The following is a 15,543-nucleotide window of genomic DNA, read 5'->3' on the forward strand; positions in this document are numbered from 1 at the left end:
GTCTTGCGTGCAGTATTAGCCAACTTATTTAGAGAAGGATAGCAACGCATTGAAGACAATTCAGGTAAGGTTTACTGGACTCAGTTGGAATGGAGGTGTGTTGCCTTGTCATTAATGGTTGGACAAGCTGGGTTTGTCTTCACTCGGGTTTAAGATAATAATAGATGATTTGATTGAATGTTATAAAGTGCAGAAGTGTTCTCACTGGGGAGGATGTTTCGTTTTATGGGACAATCAAGAAATGGGGGTTTCTGTTTAAAAATCAAAGCCTCCTTATTTCAAACAGAAATTGGCAAATGTATCTGTCTTGGAGGGTGCAGAGTCTTTGGAACTCAGTTTCTCAAATGGTGCTGGAAGCAGAGTCCTTAAACATTTTTAAGATAGGGTGGAGAGATTCTTGTTAAGAGTGTAAAACATTATCAGGGAAAAGTGGGAATCCATCATAAAGAGAAGTTTGCTGGAAAAGCTCAGCAGGTCTGGCAGCATCTGTGAAGAAAAATCAGAGTTAATGTTTTGGGTCCAGTGACCTTCCTCAGTCTAGTGAGCCTTCCTCTGGTTCTGAGGGTCACTGGACCCGAAACATTAACTCTGATTTTTCTTCACAGATGCTGCCAGACCTGCTGAGCTTTTCCTGCAATTTCTGTTTTGTTCCTGATTTGCAGTATCCGCAGTTCTTTTGGTTTTTATTTAGTATTTCACTATTGAATGCTATTGAATGTGAAGGCAGTGATGGTTAAATTCTCTCTTGTTGGAGATGGTCATTGCCTGGCATTTTGTAGCAACTGGTCAACCCAGGGCCTGGATATTATCCCCATTTTGCTGCATTTGAACATGGACTCCTTCAGCGTCTGAGAGTTGTGAATGGCGCTGAACATTGTATAATCATCCCTACTTCTGACAGTATGATGGAGGGAAGGCCATTGATGAAGCAGCTGAAGAAGGTTGGGCCTAGGTCATTCCCCTGAGGAACTCTTGGAGAGATATCCTGGAGCTGAGACAACTGATTTCCAGCAACCACAATCATCTTCCTTTGTGACAGAAACAAACACAGAGAATTCTGGAGCAAGTCAGCAGATCAGGCAGTATCTGGAAAGAGAAACTGAGTTAACATTTCAAATATGGTGTGATTCTTCAGTTCAAGGCCAGGAGCTGAGTGGCCCTGGCAGAACCCAAACTGTGTGTCACTGAGCAGGTTATTGCTGAGCAGATGCTGCTTGATAGCATTGTTGATGACCCCTTCCGTCACTTTACTGATGGTCAAGAGTAGACTGATGGGGCGGTAATTAGCCAGCATAGACTTCTCGTGCTTTTTGTGTCCCGGACACACCTAGGCAATTTTCCACATTTTTGGGTAGATGTCAGCGTTGTAACTGCCCTGGCTAGGGGAATGGCATGTTCTGGAACACAACTCTTCAGTACTGTTGCTGGAATGTTGTCACGGGTCATAGCCTTTGCACAATCCAGTGCCTCCAACCATTTGAGGTGAGGTTTGAGTGTGTTATGTACATTGGAAGGAAGAATAGAGGCATAGACTATTTTCTCAATGGGGAAAGGCTTCAGAAATCTAAAGCACAAGGGGGTTTAGGAATCCTAGTTCAGGAATCTCTGAAGGTTAACATACCGTTTCAGTTGTCTGTTAGGAAAGCAAATGCAATATTAATACTCATTTCAAGAGGGCTAGAAGACAGGAACAGCGTTGTACTGCTGAGGATGTATAAGGCTCTGCTCAGACTGCATCTGGAATATTGTGAGCAGTTTTGGAATCTGTATCTAAGGAGAGATATTCTGGCCTTGAAGGGGGTACAGAGGACATTTACAAGAATGAACCCAGGAATGAAGAACTTGTCACGAGGAGCAGTGGAGGACTCTGGATGTGTACTCGATGGAGTGGAGAAGGATGAGGGGGATCTGATTGAAACCTACAGAATAGTGAGAGGCCTGGATAAATTGGTCATGGAGAAAATGCTTCCACTAGTAGCCTCTGCTTGAAGGGATAATCTTTTAGAACTGAGATGCTGCTGAAGGCTGGGGAGGCTAAGTCATTAGAACAAACAATTTCTTGATCGGTAAAGAAATCAAAGGTTATGGGGAGAAGGCAGGAGAATGGGGTTGAGAAACTTAACAGCCATGATTGAATAGTGGAGCAGACTTGTTCATAGAATCCTTGTAGTGTGGAAACAGGCCCTTCGGCCCACACCGACCCTCAGAGCATCCCATCCAGACCTATCCCACTATAACCCACCTAATGTACACATCCTTGAACACTATGGGCAATCCACCTAGCTTGCACACCCCTCAGTGCTGACCCTCCGACAGCACAGTGCTCCCCTATAATCCACCTAATGTACACATCTTTGAACACTATGGGCAATCCATCTAGCCTGCACATCTTTGGACTGTGGGAGGAAACCCACGCAGACACGGGGAGAATGTACAAACTCCACACAGACAGTCACCTGAGGGTGGAATCAAACCTGGGTCCCTGGCGTGAGGCAGCAGTGCTAACCACTGAGCCACCATGCCACCCTTGATGGCTGATGACTGATGAGGGTAGGTCAGTGGATGTTGTCTATGTGAACTTTACTAAAACATTTAAGAAGGTCCCTCATGGTCAGCTGATCCAGAAAATTAAGTTGCCTGGGAACCATAGTAAGTTGGCAAATTAGATTCAAAACTGGCTTGATCATAGGAGACAGAGGGAAGTTGTGAAAGGGCGTTTTTCTGACCGGAGGTCTGTGATCAGTGGTGTTTCCCAACGATCAACACTAGGACCTCTATTGCTGGTAGAGATAAATGACATAGATGAAAATGTAGGTGGTCTGACTAATAAGATTGCAGATGAACTAAAATTGGATGAGTTGTGGATATTGTGGTAAGTTTTCAACGGATACAGCAGGGTATAGATCAGTTGGAAAGATGGGCAGACAAACAGCAGATGGAGTTTAATCCAAATAAGTTTGAAGTTACACATTTTGGGAAGTCAAACGCAAGAAGAAAGTATACAGTAAATGGCAGGACCCTTAGCAGCATTGATGTGCAGAGGGGTGTTGAATTCAAGTTTGTAGCTTCCCGAAAGTGGCAACACAAGTGGATAAGGTATTAAAGAAGGCATACGGCCTGCTGGCCTTTATCAATCAGCAAATTGAGTATAAAAGTTGGCAAGTCATGTTACAGCTGTACAAAATTTTAGTTAGGCCACATTTGGAGTACTTTGTGCAGTTCTGGTTGCCACACTATAGGAATGATGTAGAGGCTTTGGAGAAGGTGCAAAAGAGGTTTACCCCAAAGTTGCCTGGATTGGAGTGTGTTAGCTATAAAGGAGAAGTTGGACAAACTTGGATTGTTTTTGTTAAGAGTGTCAGAGGCTGAGGGGTGATCTTATAGAAGTGTATAAAATTATGAGAGGCATGGATAGGGTGGAATAGTCGGAGTCTTTTCCCCAGGGTGGAAATGTCAAATACTAGGGGCCATAGGCTTAAGGAGAGAGGGGGCACGTTTAAAGATGTGTGAAGAAAGCTTTTACACAGAGTGTGGTAAGTGCCTGGAACATGCTGCCAGGGGAAGTGGTGGAAGCAGAAATAATAGCAACTTTTAAGAGGCATTTAGTCAGACACACGAATAGGCAAGGACTGGGCCAAGGGAGAAAAGACTGAATCAAGATAGGACCTGACTCTTCCCTTCCATTCCTCAACATCGGTTTCCATTTCTGGTAATATACTGGCCACCAATATCCATTACAAACTCCCACAATTACCTGGACTCCACATCCTTGCACCCTGCTTCCTGTAAACACTCCATTCCATTCTCCCAGTACCTCTCTCTCTATCACATTCATCCTGATGATGATAACTTCGACAAGGGGGCCTCCAAAACGTCCACCTTCTTCCTCAACTGAGGATTCCTCACCACTGCTGTCGACAGGGCCCTCAGCCAAGTCCGACCCATCTCCTGCACTTCTGCCCTCGCACCCTCTCTTCCTTCCTGCAACAGCAATAGGATCCCCTTGTCCTTGGCTACCATCCCTCCAGCATCCACATCCAGAGGGTTATTAGCTGTCATTTCCGCCACCTCCAGAGAGAGGTCACCATATGACACATACACCCCTCCCTTGTCAGTCTTCCGCAGAGACCATTCCCTCCAGTTGAGGAAGGGTGACCGGACCCGAAACATTAACTCTGTTTTCTCCTCCACAGATGCTGCCAGACCTGCTGAGCTTTTCCAGCAACTCTTTTTGTCCCTCCAGGACATCCTAGTCCACTCTTCTTTCACAGTCCCACGGCACCTTCCCCTGCAACCGCAGGTGTAACACCTGCCCATTTACCTCCTCCCTCCGCAATGTCCGAAGGCCCAATCACACCTCCCAGGTGAAGCAGTGCGTTACCTGCACTTCACACAATCTCATCTACTGCATTTGCTGCTCACAATATGGTCCCCTGTATAATAGGGAAACGAAACAGACTGGGCGAGCACTTTGCAGAACACTTGCAGTGTATTCAGAAAAATAAAGACAATAAACTTCCAATTGCCTGTCACTTTAACACACCACCCTGTTCCTTGCCCAACATCTCTGCCTCAGGCTTACTGCAGTGTTCCAGCAAAGCTCAGCACAAACTGGGAGGACAACATCTCATTTTCCACCTGGCATCCCTGCAGCCTTCCGGACTCAATATCGAGTTCAATAACTTTACGGCTTAAGCTCTCTCATATTCAGGCCTTGTTATCACAGTCTGCTGTTACATACCACCCATTAATAGCCACTAACAGTCCTCATTAATAGTTATTCACCCTCCTAGCCAGATCATTATCTACTCCTTTGTCTAACTGCTATCCCCACCTATCACATACTCCTTTCTCCCCGCCCATCTTCTGCATATAAACTGGCATTTTCCTAGCCACCATCAGTTAACTTTGATTTCTCTCCACAGATGCTACCACATCTGTTGAGCTTTTCTAGCAACTTGTTTTTGTCTCTGATTAACAGCATCTGCAGTTCTTTCTGTTTTTACCTACCTTTCCTTCTCCTTTCGGATGAAAGTATTACATTGACAGTGATGATGACAGTGCAGAGGGTGCTTTACTGTCTAATCCTGCGCTGTACCTGGCCTGGGAGTGTTTGACAGGATGAGTTTTGGCAATTTCTTTAAGTTTCCAGGGTGTCAAGAACTGTATCCCAGTGAGAGTCTGCTCTCTAAGAGGTGAAGAAACACTTTTGCAAAGTAAATGCCATGTGTGATGAGTTGGCTCTAGGAGGGCAAAGTTAGACAGAGACATGGTAACAATATTAAAAAGAATGAGAGTGCTCCTGTGTTTAAGTGATATGCGAATGTGGAACATAAGTCTGATCCTACTGGGAGGCTCCAGTCAGGATTCTAGAGATCTTTGAAATGGCCTGTTCCAGAGTGGTTACTTAGGTGATGTCATTCTCAATAGCTGGGTGTGTGTGAAAACACTATTTCCTCCCTGTCTGTACCCACAGCATGTTAAAAATCAGAAGTAAACAAAATGCATCCTTTATTTAGCTGCAATCTGGTTCATTCAGATACAGAGTACACAGTCACGCAGAAAATATACAGCACACTCCCAGCAAAAAGCTCAATATTATATTTCCTGTCACATCAAATGCAGACTCTAAATTTGAATTTATTTTTCAAACAGTACTTGGAATCTATTTCAATGGATCAAATATTTGAAATGAGATTGAGCCTCAATAGAAATTTTAAAATGCTCAGCAGCAGTGAAACAAGGATTCACACCCTCTACCAGAGTGTCCTATTAACCATTGAGGAGACATGTTAAATTGTTGATCCAGTGGGTAATTTGGGCTCAGAATTCCCCAGGTCACACTACCTCAAGAGTCAGGGGCAGTGTAGCCTATGCCAGGAAACACTGGAGACCGTGAGACTGCTGGAGAGCTTGACTGGTACAGAGAAATTAGTCCCTCCAACTCCTCAGACTTTGTCAAGATCCAAGCTACTGTAACTCTACACATCAGCTGTCCCAGGTCAGCAGCTCTGTTATAGGCTCCTCCAGAAGTAAAGATGGAGTTCTATTTTCTGGAAGACAACTGACTTGGAACTGCAAGCTCCTCTTAAAATTGTTCAAGATGAAGCAGGCACTCAGCCGGTGGGAAGACAGGGGATTCAAGAAGGAAAAGCAGCCTGAAATGAGGTGGAAAAGCCTCAGGCACCATTCAATGGGAAAACTTGTCTGAATCAGCTGCCTCAACTACCCAGAGCTCCTGGCATGGCCCCATTCTAGGTATGCTTAACCTGCACTGTATCAAAAAATATGTTTAAACTCTGACAAGACCCATTATCCATGTCATATTTTCCCGAACTGCTGGGGTTAAGTAATGCCTCAATCTATTAGGAGAAAAAGGGAAACAGATCAACCAGAAACTAATTAAAAGCAAGTTGCATATTGGTCTGGAAATCCACCACTGGGAGTGACCAGGAAAGGGGAGGGGGGTGGGTGGCTTCTCTCTTATCAACATTAGTGTTGATGAGCTGTGCCCAATCCTGACTCCCCAGATTCAGCAACATTTAAGCTAGTTACAAAAAACAACATTCTTGACAAAGTGTAAAGGCTCAAAAGTGCAAAAGGTCCAGTACCTGCACAAGTGTAAAAATGATTTGCAACCATTCCCTAGAATAGGGGTGAAGGTGGTTTTAGGTAGCACAGACAGTTTGCATGCTAGGGACAAACAGTAGGAGCAGCAATTGTTGCTTGTAAACACAATAAAAGGTTTCACACTTGAGAATACAGCATCTGGATCAGAAATATTAAAAGCTGTCGGTACCCTGGCTACAAAACTTGACATGCATCAATTTAAACCCCCAAACCATCACAATCCACAGAGATTCACAAGATAAATATGTACAGATGCAAACCTTGTTAATGCAACACAATTCATTTCATTTCACAAGCACCATAACTTATTAGTGACCCTCCCTTTCTCTGATAATAAAACCGACTTCCCTATATCGCAAACAGTTGCAGTGTAAACCTTAGCCTAGAAACACCAGAGGAACAAGTTCCGGTCTTGATGATTCAAACTGCTGACACAGAAATGGGCAGCACAAGTTGAGTGAGAGGAGATTCTTCTCTCATGCGACTGGTGCATATCTCAGGGACAGCTTTTGTATACATATAGCAAATGCTGAGTAAAAGCTATATATTGTCCAGTCTGGTCCATCTGTTATTGTGCATGTATCTTACACAGAGACAAACCGGTTACCAAGAGCAGGAGAAGCTGTGGTGATCTACTCCTTGCAGTAACATGGTAGCTGTGCTCAATCACCTTTTACCCAGTTGGTACTGTTACTAATGTTTATTTTGTAAGCAAGATTTCCTGGAACAAAGAGGAGCACATGGTGACAAACACCAAGCCATTGTCTCCCAACCTGTATATGACCTGCTCTGGAAACAAGTGTAAACTGGCACATCATCTTCCAAACATTCCCTATTTCCAACCTGACATACTGATACCCACAAGTTGCAGAGGATCTGAGCTTAACGAAGAGTTTACCAAAAATGTCACCTGGATTTCTGTTTTGTTTGACTTAAAAGCACCTTTAAAATCTAAACATTACCACTGAGGTATTTAATTCAACTGTTGAGTATAGTAACAGAAACACAATCAGGTTCACTGCCACTGGTTGCTAGCACCAAGTTAACCGTTTACCCTGCACGGACAACAATCAATGGCTGTGTGGATATTGAATAAAGTTTCCATCACACTCCCAGAGTAAATGAGTAGTGTTTCGTTCCTTTTATACAGTAGCTGTCATAGGAAGATTTGAATTAGTCATCTGCCCTTTCCTCATGGTGTGAACCATGACCTAGCTAAAAACCTACATCTATGTGTGTTTGTACATCTAGAGCAAGCAGGTGGAGGGAAGAGACTCGCAGGGCCATTTTGTAAGAATTGGCTGCATACAAAATAAGCATTTGTACATGTAGGGTAAAGTCTTGACAAAATGTAAACCGTTTATTAAGTTTAATTCACAGTCTTAAGATGGTGGTCATAGTCACAGAGTAATAGGAGCTACAACAGATGCTGGAATGGCCAATTTAACATCATAAGAGAATGCAAAAAAGCTGACAACTGTGGAGAATTTGACAGAGGGAACAATAGCTGCTCGTTTACAAGAATGAGGTAAAATGAGGTAATCTCTCAGATTCAGGGAACTGACCATCTGATCAGCCACGATTTGGAAAAGTATGCCCAAACATTTATCAACAAGAGATGGGGTTTGCTGGCTGCTGTAGCAATGGCCAAGAAAACATGCTGCTTTTTTTGTTGCATTCCTCACCATCAGTACATTGCTGAAATAATCACAGCCAGACTAACAATACTGTTGGGATATGGCCATGCACTCTCTATGCAAGATGACAGAGTACGTACAACAGGTTCTGTTCATTAGCCTCCTGTGACAGCACTCAAGGCATTGCTACACAGAAATACAGTAACTTAATTAAATTCTTTACTGGTAAATGTGAAAGGAAAGTACCGGTCCAACCAGAGCACCACCCAGGATCACTGAGTAAGTTGAAAATTTGGCAATCAAAGCTGAGGTATAAAATGCCACCCAATGGAATGTATCAGTTCAGATTGCTGTGGGTGTTCATGTCAAACTATAGGGTGCCTACAAGGCTTCAAGTCACTTTACAAAAGGTGCCGATTTCTTCCTTAGCCGAATCCTTTCATCCTCACATATCTTCCAATCACAAAAACCAAAGTACAGTCAAATGCTGGAGATCACTTCAATGCTATCGAGTCAAAATGAAGCTCTTGAAATTATGCAGAATAGCCCAGATGGTTAAGACAGCAGGAAGAAAGAGAATTGGAGGTTAAAACCTGTGACCTCAGGAAAAAAAAAAGTTTTAAAAAAAAAAGTGGGCAGCAGCACCCTGAGGATCTGTTAGGATTTCACATCCGTCTTCCCCTTGTGACTGACACTGCTTATTCACAGTTGGGGGGCGGGGGTCATTGGAACGTGGCTCTCGGTACCTCTCATCCATCTTCTGCAATCTGTTCCTGTGTGTTAATATATTGTTCAAATAAACTGATTAACACAAACTAACAGCAACCGACAGTGCTGGTCTGAATGTTAGAAGTCCTTCCACGTAGGTATTGCAGAACTCCGATACAAATATTTCCAGATCGCATAATAATGTACTGCTGCAGCCAGAGCCACAAAGATGTGCCAGATTGCATGGGCAAAAGGAATTATCCCATCACTTTTGAAGAATACCACTCCCAGGCAGTACAGCATGCCACCCCATACCAGCTCCTGGATTCCATCGGTGTTTGGCTGCATCAGAACAGCAAGGATTAGGTCAAAGCAATCAAGCCCACTCCAGATAATTTCAATTACCTACCTAGTACGGAAATGTTACTGCAATTTACTGAGTATAGGAGTTAGGATGTCATGTTGCGGCTGTACAGGATATTGGTTAGGCCACTTTTGGAATACTGTGTGCAATTCTAGTGTCCCTGCTATAGGGAGGATGTTGTGAAACTAGAAAGGGTTCAGAAAAGATTTACAAGGATGTTGCCAGGATTCGAGGGTTTGAGCTACAGGGAGAGGCTGAACAGGCTGGGGCTATTTTCTCTGGTGCGTCAGAGGCTGAGGGGTTACCTAAGGGTTTAAGATCAAGAGGGGCATGGATAGGATAAATAAACAAGGTCTTTTCCCCAGGGTGGGGGAGTCCAAAACTGGAGGGCATAGGTTTAAGATGAGAGGGGAAAGATTTAAAGAGAGGCCTAAGGGGCAACTTTTTCACACAAAAGGGTGGTGCGTGTATGGAATGAGATGCCAGAGCAAGTGGGGGAGGCGGGTACAATTATAACATTTAAAAGGCATCCGGATGGGTATAAGAATAAGAAGGGTTTACAGGGATATAGGCCAAATGCCGGCAAATGGGACTAGATTAATTTAGGATATCTGGTCAGCATGGACAAGTTGGACTGAAGGGTCTGTTTCCATGCTGTACATCTCTATTACTGACTCTATGACTAACTGTACAAGGCACTGGTGAGGCCACATGTGGAGTAGTGAGCATTTGTGCCCCCTTAAAAGGAGCAATATTTCATTGAAGGCAGTTCAGAGAAGTCTCACTAGCATGATCCCCGGGTTTGGGAAGACTGTCTTATGAGCAAAGGCTAAACAGGTTGGAACTCTACTCACGGGAGTTTGGAAGAACAAGAGATGATCTCATTTAAACATACAGGATTCTTAAGTGGTTTGACATGGTAAATGCTGAGAGGACGCTTCCCTTCATTGAAGTGTGTAGGACCAGAGTCTCAGAATAAAGGGCACTCATTTAGAACTGAGATGAGGAATTGAGGGTTGAGTATCTTGGAACTCTGCCACAGAGAGCTGTGGACGTAGAGTCCTTGTGTATATTGAAGGTTGAGATAGATACAGTCTTAGGTAATTGGAGAATCAAGGGTTATGGGGAAGGGCAGGGACGTGGACGTGAGGAATGTTGGATCAGCCATGATCCTATAGAATGGTGCAGCAGGCTTGAGGGACTGAACGGCCTAGTCCCATTCCTATTTCTTATGGTATTTTTATGGATTCCCTGTTTGAAACAGTTTGGCCAGAATGGCCTGATTAACACAGAAAATAGAACTTTTTTTTGGGTGGGGCGGGGGGAAGGGAAGGAACAGAAGAATAATTTGGCTTAACACTGATTAGGGTTGAGGCAGACGTATGAATTTGGTCACTTGCTATTTATTTAGGGAAAGGATCACTCGCTGTGTAACTATACAGAGTCCATGTTTATTCAGGATAAGAGTCAATGTGCAACTGTACAGATCACAGTTTATTCAGTCACAGTGTAACTGTACAGAATTGCCAAATGAAACCATGCGATTGGTTACTTGGAGAATTCAGTAACAGAAGCAGCATGTGACAGAAAATCTGGAGTTATGGAGCAATTTACGTTCCTTGTTAGAATGAGCAGAGGAGCAGGGTGATATTCACATTAATCTCTAGGGAATGCTTGCTGACTGTTCTTAAAAGTTCTAATGTTTTGAAAATATCCATGGAGATCCAATATCACTGAAACTATTAGAGATCCTAGTTATAACCTGGAGAATGGAAGGTAATTATTCTAGCCACCTACCATAGATGCAACCACCACAGCTGGTGAAAATCCCATTGTCAAGTAAAATAGCAGCTCAATAATCTTATACCTGTGCAAAGAAAATACAAATGTTTTAATAAAATATATTTCATGCTTGCAGCTGATTACCGATGCTGTTTTAAATGATGATGACAGAGGAATGCATTTTTAAAAGCAGTTGTAGTTCAGATGTGGGTCTGACTAATTAAGACCATTCACATTTATCTCCTGAGAAGCTGGTGGTGACAGGCCTTGAGCTACTGGAGTTCATGTGGTGCGGGTACACCCAGCGAGCTGTCTGAAAGGGAACTCCTGGATTTTGACCCAATGACATGAAGAACATTGTTTCAAGTTGGGATGGACAGTGGCTTGGAAGGAATTTGAGGTTACAATTTTCCCATGCCTTTGCCGTCATATCTTTTTTGGTGATAGAGATTGCAGGTTAGGAAGGTGCTGTTGAAGGAATTTTGTTGAGTTGCTGCTGTGCATTTTGTAGATAAAAATTGCTGCTGTTATGCCCCAGTGAAGGAATTTTTTTTTTTTTAAAACTTCATCCATGGCACATGGGTGTCACTAGCAGGGCCAGAATTTATTGCCCATCCCTAGTTGCCCTAGAAAAGGTGGTGATGAGCTGCCTTCTTGAACCACTGCACTCCATGTGCTTTAGGTAGACCCACAATGCCTTTAGGGAGGGAATGCCAGGACTTTGACCCAGCAACAGTGAAGGAATGGGGATATATTTCCAAGTCAGGATGAGGGGGGGCTTGGAGGGGAACTTGCAGGTAGTGGAGTTCCCATGTATACGCTGTTGTCATCCTTCTCGATGGACACGGTTATGAGGATCTTTAGTGAATTTTTGCACTGCATCTTGTAGATAGTAACAGTAGTTTGTCCCGAGTGTTGATGGTGGGGGGACCGGATGTTTGTGGACATGGTGTCAAACAAGTTGGGTTTTTTTGTCCTGGATGGTGTCAAACGTCTTAGATGTTATTGAAGTTGGCCTACTCAATGTTAATGGTGGAGGATGGGGTGCCAATCAAGTGGGTGCCTTTGTTGTGAATGGTGTTGAATTGTGGAAAAAGTGCTTACTGTTCATGGTATAAAAAGACGTAGATGGTTCCAGCAGCGGCCATGATCCAAATGAACCAGCGCATGTGAGATGCCAAGGGCCCAAGCTCACGGAGATTTAACCTGCAAAAGAAAGATGTTAGCGTGGCTTGCAGACATTCTGAATCTGTTGAATTTTACATTAACAGATACACAGTTCACTTCTCCAGAAAGCATTCTCTCGTTGAGGTTTCCAGTACTTTACCTTAACGATTGATCTTTGTGATCATAAGTTGTGTCAGCTGTGGAGATCATCACAGCCAAGCCCTTTACTTTCTTTATATGCATGCAGCATTAGGAAAGCCCTCTGGAACTGGCACCGTCTAAATTTCACCTTCAATGGTCTGGGGCACCAAGGCTAAAGAAAATATACAATCCTCACTCAAAATATTGGAAAATGAACTTGTATTTGATTCCTGCTACACTGTCAGATGTCAGCTGCTGTATCGGACACGATATGATAAGCTGACAGCATTGAGAGAGCTTATACTAGGGACCAAAATTATGTTACATTTCAGCTTTTCAGTTAGATGCATAGCTCCCTCTTGATTTCAATTACAACACTTGCTACCAGGTGTTTGGCGTGACTAATGAAGAGTTTAGTAGAGTGTGAGCTTTTATAATCCCAATCAGCTCGAAAAAAGTAACATCCGTTGCCAAAAAGATGTCTCAACCATTCTACAAGAGCTTGTGGGCTACTAGATCCTGCATTTCAATTAGTTGCATGTGAAGTAGTCCATCTCACATGCAGTTTGGAACATGTAGTCAATTCCATGCTGTCTCATGTTCCAGATGCAGCTGGACATTTTGTTTTATTCATTAATTGGATGTGGGTGTCCCTGACCATGCCAGCACTTATTGCTCATCCCTCTTGTCAAGTGGCTTGCTCAGCCATTTAATACAGCAGTCAGCAGTCAACTCCATTGTTGTAGGAATGGGGTCATATATAGGCAAGATCAGGTAAAGACAGCAGCTTTCCTTCCTCAAGAATATCAGTTTTCACAACATAGATTATACTCAGATTTTTAATAGAATCTAGATTTCACCATATGCCATGGCTGGTTTCAAACCCATGCTTTCCGAATATTAGCCTGGCATCAGGATTCCTAGTCCTGCGACATTACAACTACGTGGAAAGTCTCCCCCATGTCATTAATTTTTGTAAAAAATGTTAAAACACTCACCATGGTGCATAAGATGATGCAATGAAGAAGTAGATAACAATTCGGTCACACATGTGGAAACACTGCTCCATCGTTCTGTCAATTAGGACAAAAAGATTACCATCATTTTCTATACCAGTCTCGCAAATGCCAACCAGGCAGGACTGCCAATTGTACACAATTACATACAGTAGGCAGGGCAGTCAGAAAAGAAACAAACAAGTTCCAAAAGAGATGAGGCCAGGGGTGGGAAGAGTTTGAAACTAATAAAGTCCACATTGAGACCATTGGGCTGTAGGCTCCCAAGGCAGGACATGAGGTGCTGCTCCTCCAGTTTCCGGATGGCGTTGTTGTGACACTGGAGGCGGCCCAGGATGTACATGTCATCCAGGGAGTGGGAGGGGGAGTTGAAGTGGTTTGCGACTGGAAGGGGTTGGCGTTTGTCGCGAACAGAGCACAGACGCTCTACAAAGCGGTCTCCGAGCCTCCGCTTGGTCTCACCAATGGAGAGGAGGCCACATCGGAAACAGCGGATGCAACAGATCACATTGGACGGATGTGCAGGCGAATCTGTCTGATGTGAAAGGTTTTTGTTTTTTCCTTGGATGGAGGTGAGGGGGGTGCGTGTAGGGGCAGGTGTAGCACTTCCTGCGGTTGCAGGGGGCACTGGGGCTAGTGGGGAGTGTGGAGCAGACAAGGGAGTCGTGGAGAGAGTGGTCCCTACAAAAGGCAGATAGGGATGGGGAGGGAAATATATCTTTGGTTATGGGGTCAGATTGCAGGTGGTGGAAGCCACCTCTACATCAGTGAGTCCAAGCGGAGGCTTGGAGACCGCTTTGTAGAGCCCTTGTGCTCGGTTCGCAACAAATGACAACACCTTCCAGTCGTGAACCACTTCAACTCCCCCTCCCAGGTCAACATGTCCATCCTGGGCACCATCCAGCGTCATAAATGACGCCACCGGAAACTGGAGCAGCACCTCATATTCCGCCTTGGGAGCCTGACACAACCTCCCCATCTTCTCTCCCACTATCCGCTCCTCCCACCTCACTGACCAATCCCCACCACTCCCTACCTGCACTCACCTATTACAATCCCATGTACCTTTCCCAGCCTCACCCCTCCTCTCTCTATTTCTGAGCTCCCTTCCCCCTCCCCCATTTCTGAAGAAGGGTCCCGATCCAAAACGTCAGCTTTCCGCTCCTCTGATGCTGCCTGGCCTGCTGTGCTCTTCCATCTCCATATAGTTATCTCTGACTCCAGCACCAGCAAATCTTACTATCTCTAAACAAGTTCCACAAGCCTAGATACAGTTTGAAAAGTTTATTATTAGTCATTTTCACTTATGTCCTGGAAACTTCAGTTAATGGGCTACAGTCAAAGTGCATGACACTGCAAGGAGAGAGATGAGGAGATTGGGCAGTTTATTTATTTAGCAAATGCAAATCCCTGAAGCCAAGTGATAAACTCCACAAATGAGGCTAAGGTGATTAGTCCACCAGTTAGTCTGTAGACACTCCTCAGTAACATGCAGCATTGCTTATGGCTCTCCACAAACATGCAGAGGGTGAGTGGATTACTGAGGCCCCAGTGGAGGTGGTTGGTTTTACAGGAACACTGGCTTATCCAGTTTAGCAAGGCCACTTTCACCATGGTAATTCAAAGCCTGTCATGTGACAGTGAGGTGGGGCAGGGAGGGTTATCATAACGATTTAATCAATGACTTCCCATTTTCCCATTCCTTAATCCAGAGGATGTTAGCTGGTGGATCCTGCTTTGGAAGATTTCTTCAAATGGGCCATTGAATTGGAATATGGGCAGTGGGATGGTTGAACAGGTCATTGTGCAGTGGTTAAGTGAGATGTGGTAAGAAGACAAAGAGTGCGGGATCGCAGCAGGTCACACAGCATCATGGAGAGAAAGCAAGCTAACGTTTCAAGTTTAGAGGACTCTTCTCTTAATATGGAGATGTGGCACGGATGGTTTCAACCAGCCTGTGGGTTTGCAGGGAGACACAAACTGAAAGAACTGCGGATGCTGTAAATCAGGAATAAAAACAAAATTGCTGGAAAAGCTCAGCAGGTCTGGCAGCATCTGTGAAGAAAAGATCAGAGTTAACGTTTCGGGTCCGGTGACC

General features: G+C 44.2%; 2 protein-coding genes across 3 annotated transcripts in view; both read right to left on the reverse strand.

The window, feature by feature from the left end:
- The window catches only part of LOC109939027 (sodium-coupled monocarboxylate transporter 1-like), a 45,790-nt gene extending 36,766 nt beyond the window's left edge, over positions 1–9,024 (reverse strand). The window contains exon 1 of the mRNA XM_048611080.1: positions 9,014–9,024. Coding sequence (XP_048467037.1) covers positions 9,014–9,024 — 11 coding nt within the window. The remainder of the gene's footprint in view (positions 1–9,013) is intronic.
- On the reverse strand, positions 5,495–13,664 carry LOC125485846 (monocyte to macrophage differentiation factor-like). 2 transcript variants are annotated; one of them, XM_048610712.1, is made up of 5 exons: positions 13,428–13,664; positions 12,449–12,601; positions 12,226–12,327; positions 11,137–11,206; positions 5,495–9,317 (listed from the first exon to the last, which is right to left on the reverse strand). In XM_048610712.1, the coding sequence occupies exons 2-5, from the start codon at positions 12,529–12,531 to the stop codon at positions 9,114–9,116; spliced, it is 459 nt and encodes a 152-aa protein (XP_048466669.1). In that variant the 5' UTR covers positions 12,532–12,601; positions 13,428–13,664; the 3' UTR covers positions 5,495–9,113. The 2 variants fall into 2 exon arrangements, with proteins under 2 accessions (XP_048466669.1, XP_048466670.1); XM_048610713.1 differs by lacking the exon at positions 12,449–12,601.
- Positions 13,665–15,543: the final 1,879 nt, after the last annotated feature.

Source organism: Rhincodon typus, chromosome 23 (assembly GCF_021869965.1).
Source record: "Rhincodon typus isolate 14 chromosome 23, sRhiTyp1.1, whole genome shotgun sequence".
Lineage (NCBI taxonomy): Eukaryota > Metazoa > Chordata > Chondrichthyes > Orectolobiformes > Rhincodontidae > Rhincodon > Rhincodon typus.